We start from the raw sequence: 19,080 nt of genomic DNA on the forward strand, positions 1-19,080 counted from the left end.
GTCACTTCAGTAAGCTAACACAGGATACAGCAGCCCTGTGTACAATGCCTACATCTCATGAAATATGACCATTGTAAACAAAGTTAATGCTGTATATTCCTGTTGAAAAAGGGAACATTGGTGGTATCAGGGTACCAATCCGCATTGCATCTTTTTTGAGCTTAAGGATCTGGTTCAGTATCTGTTACCAGAAGCCTTGGTGGTGGCTGGGACCTAGTGTCAAGAGCTCCAAGCATCTGTCTTCCTGTTATCATCTTCCAAGACTTATTCACGTGAATTTCCCTGTGGAAGTCCATTGTGGTGTTATTTGGCTTTAACCCAATCTTTCAGATTAAGCAAAAGCAGCTCTTGGCAAGGATTCTCATTTGTGTGTGAAAATCCTCTCCTGACCTTTGCAGTTTGTTTGCCAGAAAGCAATGCTGATCAGTGTAGATTACGAAGGTGATAGAGGTGTCTTCACAGATGCATAGTTCAACCTCATCTCATCAGATGTTTGTAGAGGGGGAAAAAACACCCTACAACTCCACTGACATGGATGTACTGGAGTGAGTCCAGCGGAGGCCCATGAAGATGATTAAAAGACTGGAGCATATCTCATAATAGCAGAGGGTGAGAAAGCTGGAGCTGTTCAGCCTGGAGAAGAAAGGGCCTGAGGGGATTTTTTCAGTGTGTATAAGTACCTGATGGACAGAGTAAAGACGATGGAGCCAGGCTCTTCTCAGTGGTGCTTAGCGAGACAATGAGCATGAAGTGAAACCCAGGAAATGCTGTCTTTTACCTCAACTCGGGGATATTTTGATTTCTTGTGAAGCTTACAGAGCTTGTTCTAGATGAAATGACACATGCTTTTTATCTGATTCAATGAAAAGTCCAATAGGGATGTACCCTGCAGTTTTCCAGGGTGCTCAAATTTCACCCCTCATTTGTACCAAAGGAACTATGGAAAGTTTCATTTTGCATTTAGTGAGCTAATCCTGATTTATACCAGAAAAGGGAGAATATGTGGTTCACTGGTGTCTTAAAGAAATATTGCCTGAAGACAGATTGCAATTGTGAGCGACTGCAGTAGCTATTTGTGTCATATTTATACGTGCAATTATATATTTCGTTGATAATCTTATTCTTTGATAGTTGCATGTTCTGTACATACTCATTGACTTGAAAACCCAGTAAAACCTAATAGCTACATTGTTACATAGTTGCTAGTGAAGAACAACGAGCATTTTGTTCCTGAAAAAAAATAATTTTCTCGTTCCTCCCCTCCTCCAGCTACTGACCATCAGCTAGCAGCTGCTTCATCTGGGAGGCAAAATACATCACTGATTAACAAAAGATAGCTTAAAATCTTAATTGTGCAAGACTGCCTGTCTCTTGGGCACCTTGTTTGGTTCCTCAGTATCTGGCAGGACAGAACCTTATTCTGGATGAGGAACCAACTGAAGGGCTCATCAGGGATATGAGAGAAATGTGACATTTTTTCATCTTCCACCCAGACCTGTTTTGGTATATAACCAAGAGCTCTAGTACACAGTAATTCTGGGTTGCAGTGCATGCACTAGGCCCCACCAGCTCATAAGTGTATGTTTTGAGCTTTTTTTTGAACATTGCATTTTTATTCTATTTACACATTCAGCCACCTGAGATAGTTCTTAAAAAATTGTGCATAAGGTCTCATGGCATACAAATTTCAACGTACTTTGCCAAGTTAGAAATTGACTGGGCAGTTTTGCTGGGATGTTTTTTTGATAACATTGAAGGAAACTGGACTGTTATTGCTCCTCCTTCTGCAAAAAGTTACACTATTGCTAATCAAATGTAAGACTAGAGGCATTGTTAACTACCTGAAGTCTTCTTGGCATTTGCCCAGTAAGATGACCAAAGTTCCCAGCTGGAAGGGATCTCATTCTGAAGTGCATCCTGTTAAACAGAGTCCATCAAACACACCCGTAGGGCTGCTTGCATGGTAAACACTACAAGCTCCAATGAATAAGCTCAGTGCATCATCTGAATGATTTCAGATGTTGGACACCAGAGCCCTATTTCAGCAAATCAGTTAAAAATGGTATTTAAAGCTGGGCTTGCACTTTGATGCTGTGCTAAACAGGAATTGACTGTAGTGTATGTCAAAGAGATGTAAGTATTTCAGATCTCTATTGAATCGTGTTCAACATGTAGAGTATGAGTGTACAGTCTCCCTTGTGGTATTGCAAAAATGTCCTGCAGACATTTTCATCAGTATTTCTGCTCTGTTTTGTGGTCGAGGAGGGACTGTAGCTTGAAGGGAAAGTAACTTTGCTCAGGTAAAATCCAGTGAGACAAAGTGAGAATGTGTCCTGCAATCAAAGCCTGAGTACAGCACAAAGGAGAACAATGTACATTCTCACTCCCTGGAAACTGTATTGGTGGAGAGTAATCTCAAATACCTCCAGCAGAGCTTTTCTAGTACCTCGTGAGGCTTTTTTTTTTTTTTTCCTGCAGTGTGAAAAAAATAAAAGGGCTCTGTCAAATCTTTTCAATGTGATGGCCTTCTCTTGTGCAATGATGTTGTGATAGGACAAGGGGCAATGATTTTAAACTAAAAGAGTGTAAATTTCAACTAGATCTAAGGAAGAAATTTTTCACAAAGAGGGTGGTGAAACACTGGCACAGGTTGCCCATAGTGGTAGATGCCCTATCCTGGGAACATTCCAGGTCAGGTTGGATGGGGCTCTGAGTAACCTGATCTAGTTGAAGATGTCTCTGCTCACTGCAGGGAGGTTGGACTAGGTGACCTTTAAAGGTCTCTTCCAACCCAAACTATTCTATGGTTCTGTGATTCTATGATATTGTGCTCATTGCCCTGAAAGGAAGCTAACGAACTAACCTAAATGTGTCGTAGGTGTTTGTTTTTTATAGCTGTCGTTAGCTGGGTTTGAAAGTAGGTCACAGCAGACAAGTGTCACAGTGGACAATCTGTCTTTTTCCTTGTAATTTTTACCAAATTCCAACCCCCTAAAATCTGTACTATTACAATGAGCTATAGTTATGGAAGAAACGTATGGTCCTAAGGTGTTTTAAAGTCAGTTTCATGTAGTTCCTTTCATGTACAGATTCTTTCCCCATGTATCTTCTAGTTTTCCTGAAAGAATTCAGGTCGTACATTCTTTCATGAAAATAAAGTCAGGTTTGTGCTGCTTATGATCAAAGACCAAGTTAATGATCCAGTCATAGGTGTCTAAACTTTTGAGCCAACATCTGGTTTCAGCTGGGCAAAGTGACACCAAGAAAAAAGCAGGACTCCAGATCTGTCCTTTAGCTAGAGTGGTATTGGCAGTGCTGTACCAAAAGATGATTTTACTGGACATATGTCAGATCACACAAGAAGGAGATGGTATGAAACTATATTACGCTAGTGGGGAAATTAGTTTATTATTTGATTGTGGACCATTATTTTAACCCATATGTCAAATAAGGAAGCTAATCTAGCAGAATTACTCAGTATAGACTAATGACTGGGCAAGAGTTCTACTTAAACATTCATGGAGTAACTGCTGTTGCATCATAGGAGCAGCATGATTTTTTGGATATTGTTACTATCAGTATGGTAACAGCAGATCGATGAAGTAATTATTGTCATAGTTAAAACACTCCAAAACAGGAAAATTCATGAATTTGCCCCACTGTCTTTGAGCACTGCCTATATTATGATTACATTGGAGTAAAAGTGGAGTTTCAGGCATTCAGGACTGGCCAGGAGCCTCCAAAAGCGAAAGGTTGTTATTTTATACCATTTGTGGTAAATTAAAAATACATAAAGGTGTTCAGCAGCATGCACCATTCCCATGTTCTGTCCATATTGCAATGTGTAATTACATGTTGATGATGGTGATACAGCGGGTGGCTGAATGCAGCCTACTGAGAGGGGCATTTATGAAGGAGTTGTACATAAACTAGACTGCCTAAGAAGGGTACATGGACTTAGTCATTCCTTGCATAGCAGGTGTTGGAACTGTACAATGTGAATGCATTTAATCCTTTTTATAGAGGTTCTTTCAGAACTCGCTTTCCGAAATAGGGTTTGGGGAGTTCTTCATTTGCTTGGGATATTTTTTTGCTGTTTCTTTCTAGCTGCTTTCAAAAGGATTGTGGGATTGCTCATTGATTGCAATCGAACCTGGATTACTGACTCCATTCATTAAGAGAGGAAGTAAAGTTGAATGATTTAGGCATGATGTGATCCCTGGAGTAGAAATGTATAACCAGAGCTCAATAAGCCTAGTCTAATTCTATAGCAAAGGGATGGCAATTTTTGCAGACATAATACAGCCAGATAGATAAATTTTCAAGATATTTTTGTAAACTTTTGAGATAAATTCCACATGGGTGTTTTAGTGAATCAGTATGGAAACCAATTAGCACAATATTCACTGACAGTAAACTAAACTAATGTTGCACCAGATTTTCCATTCTCATATGCTGTGGAGCTCTGTGCTGTCAGTATAGGACTGCATTATGAATATATTTAAAGAAGGTAGGAACAGTATCTTCTGGGAAAAAATACAGGTGGAAAAGGAGATAAAGGATAGTGGGAAAGTGCTAAATATAGGGGAACAGACTATGACTACAAGGTCTGAAAGAAGAGGTTTTAGGACATAAAGCCATGGAAAAGCAAGTTGTGCTACTCGTGTCTTTGCTTTTAAATAGGAGTAATCATGATGTTTTTCCATAGCTGAAATATCAGCTTATTTGGCAAGACTCATTCTACAAAAAGGTTGCTTTGTAGACGCCCTCCATTTCTTCCATCCCAAACAAGACTACCATTCACTATAAGATCCAGGCTACAGAGCTATGCAAACATACAACCTTATTTTCCAGTGCCAATCCTGCTCCTGAGCTCATTTGTTGCTTTACGGTGATGTCTTCCTCTAGTAAAGGATTGCTTATTCTTTTCCTTGTAGCTCTGTGAAAAAATGGGGTCAATAAATGATGCTACAAAAGTGGTATAATCTTGCATGTACTGGTATCAAATCAGCGAATAAAAAACCCCAGCAATTAAAATATGAAAGATATTTTCCTCTTAGTAAAGAAAATCATCCAGATGCTGTTTGCAGCCCATAAATGAAATACATGGCTTTTACATTGCATTTTTGTTTGCGTATGTGCAATGTGTGAGCTACATGATATGCAAAACTAGATCTTACTTTAAGAACCAGAATTAGGCCTCTCACTACCTTGGTGAAGGTGGCTATCTAAGTATAGTGCAAAAGATTCAAAATGCAGCCATAACTAGAAATATTTAGATTGTTTGAGCAAAATATTCTTTAGATGCTTTTTAATTTGGTGGTGCCTGAAAAACATATTTCATAGAAATGTCAAGTGATTCATCAGGATGAATACTTGGCAAGCTTTCGGCAAAAGTTAAAAGTTGCTTATAAGCTTAAGAGTCTGAACTCTTTGCATCACCTGAAGGCCAAATCAACACGAGAAGAAGGGCAAAAACCCTCAAGACGCAACCTCTACAGATCCCGTAAGAGCTCGTCGGTGTTAAATTCCCTACATCTTGAGATTTTATACAGCCCTGCAGAAGCTTACACATGCTTGGATTCAGCAAGGTAGTCAGGATGTCAAGCAAGGTCAGCTCTAGCTGCTGTTGAATATACGCTGACTTCTTTCCAAAGCCATTAGAAATCTTTTCTGAATTTCAGTCCAAATAGGCTTCCCTTTTGTCCTCTATCTGCTATATAAAGTACTTTCCATATGAAGGCACTTTGTCTGGCAACATAATTTATGGAAGAGACCATCTATTATTTTTCCACATGACATGAAGCTTTTGATCATGGATGGATATTTGAAGTTATTAACAGCACAGAGAGGCTAAAGTTTCAGGTCATTTTACTCATTGCCAGTGAAATAAATACTAAACTTGGCAAACTAGGGTGTAATAGGAAAAATCTTGCTGAGAATTACAGACTACTTCCAGGTTTTTATTTTGAAAAGCCTTCCAAATAGGCTGCTATATTGGAGACATTTATTTTCCTGTTTACCTTTATCATTTGTGGTCCAGATTATCCTTTGTCTCTGCAGCTGGATTTGGTAGGAGGATTTGGGGCAACCCTAAGCATAGCTGTTACATAAGCACCTGAATTTTAGCTCTATAGGCTGAACTGAAGATCAGCCCCATGGCACCTGCATGGGTCTGGGCTGTGCTCAGAAAAGCAAAACAGAGTCTATATTTTCAGCTGACTCAAAACTTGGAGACTTGTCCTCACTAGTGACTTCAGCTGTCATTTTGAGGTTGGTTTTGAATGCCTTGGGTAATGGAGCCAGAAATTGAGTTCAGCAACCCCAGTGAAATAAAACCCTGCTAAAGTCAGGCCAGTGTATGTCAAGTTTTTACCAAAAGAAAACCTTGGCACAAGGAAGCATTCAGAGTTAGTTTGGCAGCCTGAAGAAATACATTATGTTATAAGTGATCATAAATGGGCTTTGCCTGACTTGCTTGAGGATTGCGATGGCCCCAGAGGCTTTCAGCCCTAACAATGGAGCAGGTGGGAGCCAGACCACATGATGCTTTTTACCTACCGCATGTCTCACTGGCCCTGGATAACAAGATGCTTCAGAGCAGCCCCTGCTCCCCACCAGTGCCCTGTTGAGCACAAAATTAGAGTACGCATTGTCTGTCTGACTAGAATCACATGTACAAAATAACACATGAAAGGAGACCAAAATCATATAAATAAATTGAAAATAATCACAGTAATAGCAAATGGGACAATGACAATGCTAAGAGGCCAATAAAAAGATCTGCATTGCAGTTAACGCATTCTAAGGAGCCAATATTGGTGACAACAAATCATTCCCAAGCTATGCCATTTCCCTTTTCAAGGTGTATAGGTCAGCTTCCCAGTGCTGTCTCAGCTCCACTTAACATGTGTAATGGAAGGAGGGAAACCCAGGGCTCACAGAAGGGCAGTTCTGCTGCCTTGTGTCTATGTTGCAGCTTCTGCTGATGGCAGTGAGAACCTTGGCGGTTTGGAGAATCCGGCACTGAGATTACCTCCAGCATAGTGGGCGGCAAGAGCAAAGTGTCGGTCTGTAATATGTGAGAGACAGCCCAAATTCTCATTGTTGTCCTCAGATTGCAAGATAGGAAGAGATCTCCAATAAATACAGCTTAATACAAGCAGGGCTTCACTACCTCCTCAAGAACTTATTCACAGTAACTCATCTTAGCAGAAGGAGGCAGTCAAAGACCTACAGATCCAAAGCCTGTGCTCTGCTTTTCCTAGCTGGCAAGGTTGTGGTGAAAGGGTTTGTTTCTCTGTTGTACTGGGTTTCTCCTGCTTCACGATTTTTCTTTTTTTTGGGAACATTACATTAGGAAAATCTGAACCCCACATGGGTTCAGATAATTATGATATATGTGGTTATGATAATTATTCTGCTTATTAATATTTATGAGCAAAGGAGGAGGTCACCAAAGCTGCTGTTTGCATGGCATGGGGGCTGGCAGCTGATTTTCCCATACGATCAAAGCTAATGTTGGTAGCAAGTAATGACAAACCTTTCAATTCACAAGGAACGTACACATGTTCCAGCCACCATCTAACTTAGCCGTCTCCTGGCCTTGTTTTCTTGCAAATACCTTATGTGTCACCTGGACCCAGCTATCTCTCTGGGACACATGGATGAACTCTGGACTCCAGACTGCAAGCCTGGAAGGATGTCTGGGACAAAGAACCAAGGCTTTTTATAAAATCTTCTAGGAGTATGTGAGTGAGTAACACCAGTAATGGCTTGTTTTACTGTTCAGGGGATTCTCATTCCCTCATGTGTATTCCATGCTAATCCACTCTAGTTTACAGAAGAAAAGAGGACTGTAGAGAAAACACTAACCTTCTCTCTGCAGGTCTCTACAAAGACCCATTCCCCCCTTTATTCTAACCTAACCACGTGTGTGTCCAGTATGAACCTCACCTGCCTGGTCATCGTTGAAAGTAACTCCCTTCATGTATGTTAGTCTGGCAGTCTTCCTCAGAACTTTAAATGGCTAATAGCTACCTCTTGGTAAAATGTCAGTTCATAGTAAATTACCGTATGTAAATTGCCTTGTTGAACTTCTGTAATGAATGTGTAATGCCATAGTGAGTGATGTGTGGATTTTGGCCTAATTGAAGCTGGCAATTTAGACTGTTACATTCAATCTAACCCTTTATGGTAATGGTGCCGTAATTCCTGACAGGGACAACGCAGTATCCAAGCACTACAGCTGTGATATTTAATTAATCTGTAATAACTGATGGAGATAGTCTTGTTTTTACTAACTTGACCATGTTTTCTTGCATCTGCATCATTCATTACATCATTATATCTTCATTCATCATTACATCAGTTGTAAAAATAGTCTAAAATGCAATGACAGCTTTGGGTCACTTTTCTATTTATTCTAGTGTAGGTATGGTAACAGAAATGTCAGTGTTGCAGTAGGTATAATAGTTTAAGAGCATGGGTAAAGCAAGATTTACCAGCAGACATAATAACTGTCTAAGTAGACCAAAATGTATCTGTGAAAGTTAGCCAAGACCTCAGACACGCAAGGTCTTCTTCACTGTCATAAGACAGCTTGCATGCCCCAAAGCTTGTATCTCTCTATTAGGGCATTTAAAATACCCTGTTAGATACAACCCTTCTAGATCAATGGTGACATATTCTGACTTCAAATCATAATCAGGATTTCTGTTCATTATTAGCAGAGCTGCTGTAAAATTAGAACCAGTCTCAAGAAAAAAGCATTAGCATTTCAACACAGGCTCATTTTTGTCAGAGTAGAAATGAAACCTACATCCAGCTGTAGCACAGGCTATTCTCCTGCCAAATGGGAACAAAATGCTTTAAATGTGTCATGTGCATTTGATTTAGAACAATCCACTCAGAATTTTTCACACTTTATATGATTTATATAAAAACAGTGATATAATAAGAAAGTATAATATTTTTCTTGGTTTTTTGCCCACCCCATAAAATATTCACTTGATTCAAATAATCTATAGGAATGTATGGTTAGAAGAAAAGGACCAGTGGGAGTTTGCCTGGGGAAGGATTGAATGGAAAACTGAGAGGGAACTGGCCACAAATAAATATTAAATAACTATTTTTCTTTCCAGTATATGCTGCAGCTGATAGAAAAATTTTAACAAAAATCTCAATATATGGAATCAAAAATTATTGTTAAAAAAAAAATTGATCCAAGAGGGAAGAATGTCGTGTATGATGTTGCATTCATCTGATTAGATGAAGATTCTTCCAATGTGATATAGAAAGAATGTGGGAATTTGGAAAAGGAATGGGCTTACATTCAACCTGTATCCTGCAGTTTTTCTTGCTTCTCCCTACTGCCACACTCATGTGTTCTTCCAAAGTCCAACCAGATCTGCCTTGTCATTATATTCTTGTTCCACTGAACTCAAGTACTTGTTAGAATATTTTTAAATGCATTGACTGGCATGTACTGTACATAAGACAGCCTGTACGTACAGTAGAGTCGGGATGCCAGTCCCGTTAAAGTCATAAGGCAACCATGGAGGTGGCTTTTTCCTTGACTCACAGATCTTTGACTGAAACTGTGTAATATATTTCAGTTTATTTAGCAATGTTTATTTAGCTCTACCCCTCACAATTCTCACTGTAAATTACACTAATGCTATTAACATTAGCCACAAAGAATATTTTGCAGGTGATGAGAACTGTGAAAACTTTTTTCTCTGAAAAAAATAGAATGATAGATACAGATTAATTCCAAATATCTGCTTTAATTTTGCAGCCTATGCAAAAGATTATAATCTGACATAAATATATACAACTCCTTAGAAGTCTTTGCTGTACAGCAGGGTAGTACTCATCCCAAGCTTCTGGATGTGTTCAAGCTGCAGTGTCACCAAGATTAGATAATTGCATACTTGCTAATTTTACAAGTACTGCTGCAAAGCACTCCAAAAATTGCAAGCACTTTTCAAAAAGACCTTTCACAGCTGTGCCTAAAAAGCTGAAATTATACTGTGCTGTTATGGGAGATGCTAAACGATAGCTTCACAGGGTATCGAAATGGCAAGGAAGTGTTCTGCTTTGAGGGGTGCTCAGTGATGAACTTGGCATTCCTGCAGTGTGGTTCTTTCATCTATTGCATGGTAGACCACTCGCCAAAGCTGCTTCATTTAATCCCATTATTCAAGCACTCTCAGAATAGCAGGAATGCTCTGCTATGGATTTTACTCCTCTGCTTTGTTATGCAACTTTCTGCTTCTTGGTTCTATAGCTTGAAAATATTTGACTTTAACAAGATAACATTTATGGGAATGTAGTATTTTTTTTTTTAATGTTGCTGGTTTTATCTTCTTATCCATTACTGAAAGCAGAGCTAGTAAAATCTTGAGTGATACTTCGGAAATGTAAGGTTTGTATTTAACATTAGCATTACAAATCTGTAAAAACAAATAAAAATAAAGCCTTCAGCATCTGATATGAGCAATACAGTATGCCAGCCATATCCTGGGCTGCATAAAAAGAAGCATGACCAACAGGTCGAGGGAGATGATTCTCCCCCTCTACTCTGCTCCTCTGAAAGCCCACCTGGAGTCCTGCGTCCAGCTCTGGGGTCCACAGCACAAGACAGACAGGGACCTGTTACCTCAGGTCCAGAGGAGGGCCACAAAGATGATCAAACAGCTGGAACACCTCTGCTGTGAAGAAAGGCTGAGAGAGTTGGGGTTGTTCAGCCTGGAGAAGAGAAGGCTCTGGGGAGACCTTATTGTGGCCTTTCAATACTTAAAGGGTGCTTATAAGAAAGATGGAGAAAAACATTTTTAGCAGGGCATGTAGTGACAGGACAAGGAGCAACGGTTTTAAACTGAAAGAGGGTAGATTTAGATTGAATATAAGGAAGAAATTTTTTACGATGAGGGAGGTGAGACCCTGGAACAAGTTGCCCAGAAGTTATGGATGTCCTATCATTGGAAGTGGTCAAGGTCAGCTTGGATGGGGCTTTGAGCAACCTGACCTAGTTGAAGATGCCCCTGCCCATGGCAGGAGGATTGGACTAGGTGTTCTTTAAAGGTCTCTTCAAACTTAAACCATTCTGTGATACTTTGAAGGGTGCTGAGATCTTGACTTAATTCTTATGTGAACCATCATTTTTGTGTTACAGTGGGATTATTTTAAGAGTGTATCCCTTGAATAATGATTGAAGAGAATGAACTAATTTTCCAGAGATGCATTTCTCTGTACTGCATTATGGCTCGAATACAAGTGTAATTGAATGTGTTGTTGCCTCTTTCACCACAAAAGCACCAAAGTCGATTTTCTTTTAATTTCAATTCCACAACAGCTTAAACTGATCTATATCAGGGTAGATGTGCTGTTGTTACTCACCATCTCCTCCAAACAAAGTATTTCTATCCCCTTCCTTTTACCACTGCTTGTATTGCCAGACCCTGAATAAGTTCAGAGAGTTGCAGAGGCAGAAAACCTTGTCACTCACGTATTCCAGGGCTCAGTTTCTGCTGGGGTAGCTGTCTGGGCCATGTCTTTACAACATCAGCATAAGGGAGGGCTGGAAACATGTGGCTGAGGCACAGTACACCAAAAAGCAATAGGCATGTTATTTAATGCATCAGTAAATGCTTATTATTTATATTTAAAGATAAATTCTACAATATTCTTTTTCTCTCTTTTTTTTTTTTTTTTTTAAACAGAGATGGTTCTTCCTGGGATAACTTCATGTCCAACTTATAGCAGATGCACATTCCTAAGATTACAAAATAGGGTCATATACATTGTTCAGACAACTATTCCTGGGTAAAACAGAATCATTTTACCAATTTCAGAGAAGCGCAACAAGATACAGGGAGTCCTGTAGAGGCTAAACTCCAGAAGTACCTGGAACGCCTTTCTTGAAATACACCTGTTAACACTTTGGGCTAAAATACTTCATGTTTTACACCTTCCTCAAGTACATTTGAAAAAGTTAAAAACTAAAGCTTTTGAAAAAAGCACACAGTCCAGTCTTTGTAAGTATTTCAAACTTTGGCTACCAGCAAATCTCCTGAAATATTTTGCTAGTCCCTTCCAGAAATTTTCTTTGCTTTTACTTGCTTTCAAACCTCATAAAACCCCTTGGACAACAGCCAGGAGGGGGATTAGGGATGGCTTCCTAAGTACTGAAAAAGTAGCAATTTTCTTGGCTACTAATACGTGGTAGGAATCACCTCCCAATAATAGCCATTAGAGGATGCAGAAATAGCATACCCAGATCCGTGTATAATACGAATGGGATTTATTTAACTTCAGGGACCTAGAAGTTAGATGCTGGTGCTCAGCTAGCTGCCTCGGCTCCCCTCCTAGGTAATGGAAACCTCTGAAGGGCCCTTCACCCCAGGTGCCCCTGGCAGGTGGAAAGAATCAGCTCCTCTAACTCCTTTAATGCTTTACTGTCTTTTACAACGTAAAAAGCTTCAGCCTTTTCTGAAAACCTTCTGGGTAATTTGGCTTGCATATTATTAGAGTCCCACGTAAATAATTTCCATTCGAAGCACATTTCTTGTATTTTTTGGTCTTTCAAAGTATACTTATCTCTGTTGTATTAGCCAGTTTAACAACCATCTTCAGTTTTCTCTGTAGTGTGTATGATCACATTGGCTGCTCAGATATGTAGTGTGGGGGCTTTTCAAAACTTTGTGTTTACCTTAAAAGTAAACACAGACAAGTTTGTAGCTACTTTCTGTTTCTTTCTATTTTTGTCTAGTTTATTGGCAAGGATTTCATTAAAGGGAAGCCTAAGGTAAAATAGCCCCTTCTTGTTGACTGGTTTTCAATGGAAAAATGTTGCATCAAACAGTGCAGCTCACAGGTAATCCAAATGAATCAATAAAGTAGATTTATTTGGTCACTTGATCTGTGTAGCTCTGAAATTGCCTGTTTGCCACGGATAATAGTTTTGATTTGTTAACATATGACACACTCAGCTCTACAAGATGCAGTTCACCATCTCCACCAGGAGAGCTAATGGAAATTAATGGTGATCCACTTAAGTAACAACTGAGTAGTCATCACACAGCTGAACATTTGGCTCCCTGATAGTGAAATTATGTTCAAGACTACCAAAAGGAGTGAGATAAGATCCAGTAAGTGACCTAGATGCTTGCCATTTTCATGTATCAATGCCTTTAGGTGCCTGACACTGGAAACTGAGAATTTGGAACCTGTATTTCTCAGGAGATTTTCATATGAAAACTTCAGGAGGGTTAGACGAAAGATCAAGGAGTTGTGTAAAGGTAACCAATAGGGAATACAGGAATGCAAGACACTAGATATGTTTTCTGCCTTGCCTCAGCTTCCTGGTCACTTGACTAGAGGCTCTAGGGAGGCACGTCTCTCCACCTGGGACTGACGGTCACCAGCTTTCTGACTTATTAGGAAGAACTGAGCGGAGCTTACCATTTCCCTCAGAAATGGTGTTGCCAGAAGATCCTGGTGCCAGTTAAACCATTTGCAGACCATTGCAGGCTAATGGCTAGAGCATGTGCTTGGGAAATAGGAGGAGGTCAGGCTTTATTCCCTTCTCACGCATGGGAATCACACCCATGGCATTTTCTCTGCTTGAAGGGGTTATGACTCCAATGCTGGTCTGCATAGCACCTGGGATTATAGAATTGTGGTGTACAGCTCACTCTGGGCCCAAAGCAGTAGCTTAAATTAGGAATCCAGAGGTAAAATGTCCAGCTGGGAATGAGGGGACAATTTTAATACTTTCCCCCAGACTATCTGTACATTTGGCAAAGCAAACAGACCTGCAACCTCCTCTTTGGATCCAAATTCCCTAAACGCTCAGCAGCGAGGTCTACTGGTTTGCCCAAGTCTTGCCCAGGTGCCTCTGCCCAGTTTATCCCGCTCCAGTATTAACACAAGCAGAGTGGGTTGGTGCCCATCAGTGCTGAGTGGCAAGGCACTCCCTAGGATAGGAGGGTCTGCAAGCCTCTCTGTTAGTTAAGAAATCCTAGAGACCTTGGGGTTGGAGGTCGGTACGCAGCTATTCACCCTGAGAAAGCTGCACGGGGTGGAAAAGAAGCCCTCTAAGGAACTCGCAGCCAAACAAGGAGGTAGGAATTGAGTTTTCAAAGTTTCTGGGGGTGATACAGTAATTGAGAGATATTTTTGCGTCACACTTCTGTACTTAGTAACAACCCCCACAAGTCCTCCAAAGGTATATCAGCACAATTGTGAAAGATGGCATTGCAGAATTATCAGAGCAGAATAATTAAATTAGAAGGTTTTTCCATTTCTTCCTTCAAAAAGGCCTGCCTTTCTTATCATTTCTTCAGATCTCAGCAAAGAAATGTTGCTCTGCTGCCCTCTTTTAAATCTTCCCCCTTGCCCTAAATTTGAGCCCTCTTGTTGGCCTTGTGCAAATGGCTGTGCAAGGAGGATTGTCCCACCTTCTGGGTAACCCAATAGTAATTGTAATTGAAGCCCTGTTCAGCTTAGTACTGCAGCTGTAGAAACTGGGACAGAGCCAAAAGAGATGTCATTACTAAATGGGATGCTGTGCTCATCCTCAGATGAGCCTCAGGACTAATCCCAAGGTGTCAAGGGTATTACTATCATAGCTGCAGCAGTAAGAATATCTTAGCACATCGTGAGCTATGCTACATTTATGAAGAACGAACAATATTCTAGTTTAAAAAACATATGGGGCTTTCATACGTAACTATTATAAGCAACAGAGGGTGAAGAATTAATGCAGTCATGGAAAAGTACTAAATATGGATGTTCCAAAATTTAAATATGTGAAGCACATTATATTATCTTAACATCGAGCAAGGCCATTGTTGGACTGACAGAAAAAGGATAAGCAGCAGAGAAACAGGAATCAGGACAGCACCTACGCTCTGCGTAAGGCTGTGCTGGGCTATCCAGCCTCCCTTCAGCTGCATGCAGGCTGTCCATGGGTGGTAGTGCCAGGTGGTGTAAAAAAGTGGTAGTTCTAGCACAAGAGACCCATATCCCAGGGCACTTGAGTGTGCTGCTTTGCAAATCCCAGCTTGCCTGTCATGTCACACCTGAACCTGGGTTGCTGGAGATGGGGACAGAGCCATGGAGATGCTGGTCTGTTCCTCCATCTGGAGGCTGAAAGGGTCCATGTCTCAGCACTCCCCTTTCTGTTAATCTTTCTGCCTCCCCATTGTTTCTGCCCTGCCCATTGACCAACACTTTTTACCTGCATGTACCTTTTCATTTCAATGTGATCATCATCCTTGATCCAATACCGATGCTAACCCAAGTGTGCTGCAGTGTTACAGGCCATTCTTATGGTTAAAGTAGAGAAAAGCCACTTCCTAGTCAGGGACTTTATACTTGGATTGTTAAAATATTGTTCAACAATTGTTGAAATTGTTGTCCCTGGAAAATACTCCTGTGAAAGAGGAAGAAAAATGAGGTACTGGATTTTATGTAGCATGTCAGCCATTCCTGTGGTGAGACCTGGCTAGAAGAAGAAAGACTAGATATATCAAGACTGTGTAAGATTTAGCGTGGGAAATAATTCTTGCTCATTTACTCGTATGTAGTATCATATGGCACAGTTATCACACTTAACAGAGGGGAAAATAATGTGTTAAATATTTCACAGATGGCTTTTTTAAATTAGGAGAGACGAGAGCAAGAAACATTTTAAATAGCTACTTCAGTACATAGTAACAAATGTTCACAAAATCTCACCAGGATAAGATTTACCTGCAGCTACGGCTATAACCCAACATAGTGCTGCAAGCACTCCCAGCACAAAGTACAGGAAAAGTAGATATATTGCTGGTAACTACAGCCACTATTGATTTTGCCTATGCTTTCTAGGTCACAATATTGTGTTGATCTCTGTGCCATTTGTGCAAAGTGACGTGTATTTTACAACCGTTGACAGCTTGTAAGGCAAAGTCATTCCTTTGACTGCTTTTTAACAAATCCCTATAGATGTGTCAGAAGTAATGAGGCTAGCAAGAACAGAGGCACCTACCAGACTAGCTTTACACCACACTACAGAACGCTTTGCAGTACGGTGTGTAACTGTATGAATACCATATTCGTGCTCGTGTGTCTGCTCATTGCACATCTGACCAAGACTTGTTGTTTATATCTTCCTGAATCTTTTTGGCAGTTTTGAACCAATACACACTGCAGTGAATAGTCTGGAGAAGATGCAGACAATTCCAGGCATTTTCCTCTGATCTAGATGTCCAATTTTTGCTTCAATTGAGTTGTCTGCCATTGCTGATCAACTACAAATATGTGGCTGACAGTGGAATTACATATCATTTCTGTGTCATCTGCCCATCCCATTACCTCTGGCACATCAGAATGGTTCTGGCAAGGCTCAGACAGTAATAACGCTACTTCTTATTAGAAGCAAATCCTCTGAATCCTCTTTTCCATCACTTGTGTTTTATGTAATCTCAGTGACACATGACTGCAATGCTCCTATTTGGATCTGGTAGGAGATTATGTCCATCTGTGCTACATTGAAGTAGAAGTGCCACACCTTTATTACATTTTGAGATTACATATTTCTGCTTTAGATGTGGACAATATTTTTCTTCCCCTCCAAAAATGGATATCTTCCAGATCATTTCAAGATGAGAAATGCTGTTACAGTGCTGTTGCAGACATAAATGTTACACAAGTGATCGAGTTGCTCACTACATGTCAAGTAGACTAAGCATCCAAGTCCATGTGCCTTTTTCCCATGAAATCTTTGAGTTTCAGATATGTAGGGTGCTCACAGGATTGTTTGCCCAGGTAGAAAACACCTCTCTCTCCGTTTTTAAGCTGTTTGAAAAGCAGAGGTATGTGAGTGCTCACTGTCTTACTGTGGATGAAGGTGATCTATAGGCATGTTGTTCAGCTCATGCACTACTAGTGGTCCATGAGTCAAAGGCACTGTGACTCGACAAAAGCTTCTATTGCAGAAGTGCCATCCTTGTAAAACAAAAAAAGGACGTGTTAATGCAAAGACCTTTGCTTGTTTGAACTCACACAGCTGTGAAGCAATATCATGATACATGGCAACCCCTGGATATTTTTCCCAGAAAGGCCAAATGGGTGTTGATTTAGGGGAAAAAAGAAAACCAGAAAGCTGCCCATCCAGTTCCTTCCAAGCCTGTGGAGTCATGTCCATGCTCTGCCTCTCCAGTACTTTGTGTGGCTGAAGCAGTCATTCTCAATGGCCCGAGGGTTACACTGCCATGTGTCTATCCGCAGCCTGGCCCAGCTAGCTGGGAGCATGAAATCCCACACTGTTGTTCCCAGTTTCTCTCTCTTTTCTCTCTATTTTCTTGCCATACTTGCTTGTTCACCTAGCTAGAGGTTACCAAACCTCTGGCTTTCTCTAGCCCCATAAATGTGCCTTTTGAGCTGCCATTACTTTTGTCCGCAAACCAGATTATTCTGGGTTATCTAGGTAATTTTTTTAATACCCAGATTCTTCATAGGTCTGCAGCTGTATGTGTATGTATGTGTATGTAGAAGGAGCTGAATCAGGGCAACCAAGGTAGGTAGCCTCAGCTGGCAAAGACACAGAGCTTAACCCAGATCTGCTGCTGGTGACATAGTAACATGGAGCTGTACCCCACATCAGCTGAACTCACCACCAGAGATTCACAGAAGAGACCAAATTAAAAGCATACCAGCCTCCAGTGAAATCAAACTTGAGCACACCAAAGGCTGGGGATGCGCGCACACACGCACACGTAGAGTCCACTCTAAGTCTTGAAAGATGCTGATACACAAAAGGCAAGGAATTTATCTTAACAGATAAAGTCTAATACTGCTTTTATTTTTGTTGTTTATTTCCCAGTAGGGTCAGCTACAACGTGTCTCTCCAGGAAGACTCCACAATGAAAAAAACAACCCACAGTTGCTTTTTACTGATCATCCTTCTAATTGTAAGTACAAGAAAACTGAACTGATCATGACACCTGCCAAATTTAAACTTGTGGTGATGTTCAGAAAAATGAGTACTGGGTTATATTTGTTGTACTGCTCGAGTGAAGGAATGGGTTCTAAATAAGATATCGCATAAAAGTTTGAACGTGAAACCATTGTTTCTTGGTGAGACAGAACTGCAAGCCTGAAGAAGGTAATGCACATGATTTTTCATTTCCGTGTTTTACAGGCTACAACATATCAGTGACATGGAAACTTATGTGTGTGAAAACTTCCTTAACATTGTTGTGTGAGACTTAGACCGACTTAAGTAATTGTGGATTTTCACTTTTTATAGTTACTCCACTATTAGGAAAGCAATGGAAAAGGAAAATAACAGTATAAGTTTCAGTTATTCCATTCAAATGCTATTTTCAACTGTTTAATATCAATATTACAGTTATTTCAATGTAAGCAACATGGCTGAGTAGCTGCTGTTCTAAATATGTAGTAAATTCATTTCTACCTGACTAAATACCTCTCATGTAAGTTGAATGCTTTCTCTGATCTCTACTTGTGAAGCCTCAAATTATTAGCAATTATCACAAAATCATAAACATTACAGGTAGTCAGAAATGAGAATACTGCCCAGAGCCTCAGTTACAGAATGGTCAGAATATGTCTGAATTATGCTGCTGGGAAAAAGAACCTCTCTACCTTGGTGTGGTACGAGTAACTTGCATGCTGGATGCCATCTTATTCCCCAACTAACTGTTTGTCTCTGTGTTCCTAAAGAAACCTTTGATTCTTATTCTTCTTGTGTTTTGTTGGTTAGCTCTTCATGCCCCTCTGCTTCTCATCTTCTCTTCCAATATGGAAGATTTGTGCATGTCTCTCCATCAACTCTCATACTTTCTGGCTTTATGTTGTAGAAACGGAGCTAGAAGACATGTTGGGGAACAGTAGAGACTGCTCTCCCTGGTTAATTTGTTGGGTTGTGTCCCTCCTCTTCTCTCAGCCTAGCATAACTTGCCCACGGTGCTGTTTGCCGCTTAAATTTATACGGATAAAAAGGAGTGAAGGAAAGTAGAGAACAGTAAGAGAATGATGGATAGAAGGAAGTGAAAGCAAGCAATT

General features: G+C 40.4%; 1 protein-coding gene across 1 annotated transcript in view; it reads left to right on the forward strand.

Annotated features, from left to right (window-relative positions):
* The window catches only part of CALCR (calcitonin receptor), a gene marked incomplete at its 5' end in the record, with an annotated part of 180,255 nt that overhangs the window by 89,868 nt on the left and 71,307 nt on the right, over window positions 1–19,080 (forward strand). The window contains 1 exon segment of the mRNA XM_082014714.1: window positions 17,876–17,963. Coding sequence (XP_081870840.1) covers window positions 17,876–17,963 — 88 coding nt within the window.

This window comes from Phaethon aethereus (assembly GCF_964289735.1).
Source record: "Phaethon aethereus genome assembly, chromosome: 2".
Taxonomy (NCBI): domain Eukaryota; kingdom Metazoa; phylum Chordata; class Aves; order Phaethontiformes; family Phaethontidae; genus Phaethon; species Phaethon aethereus.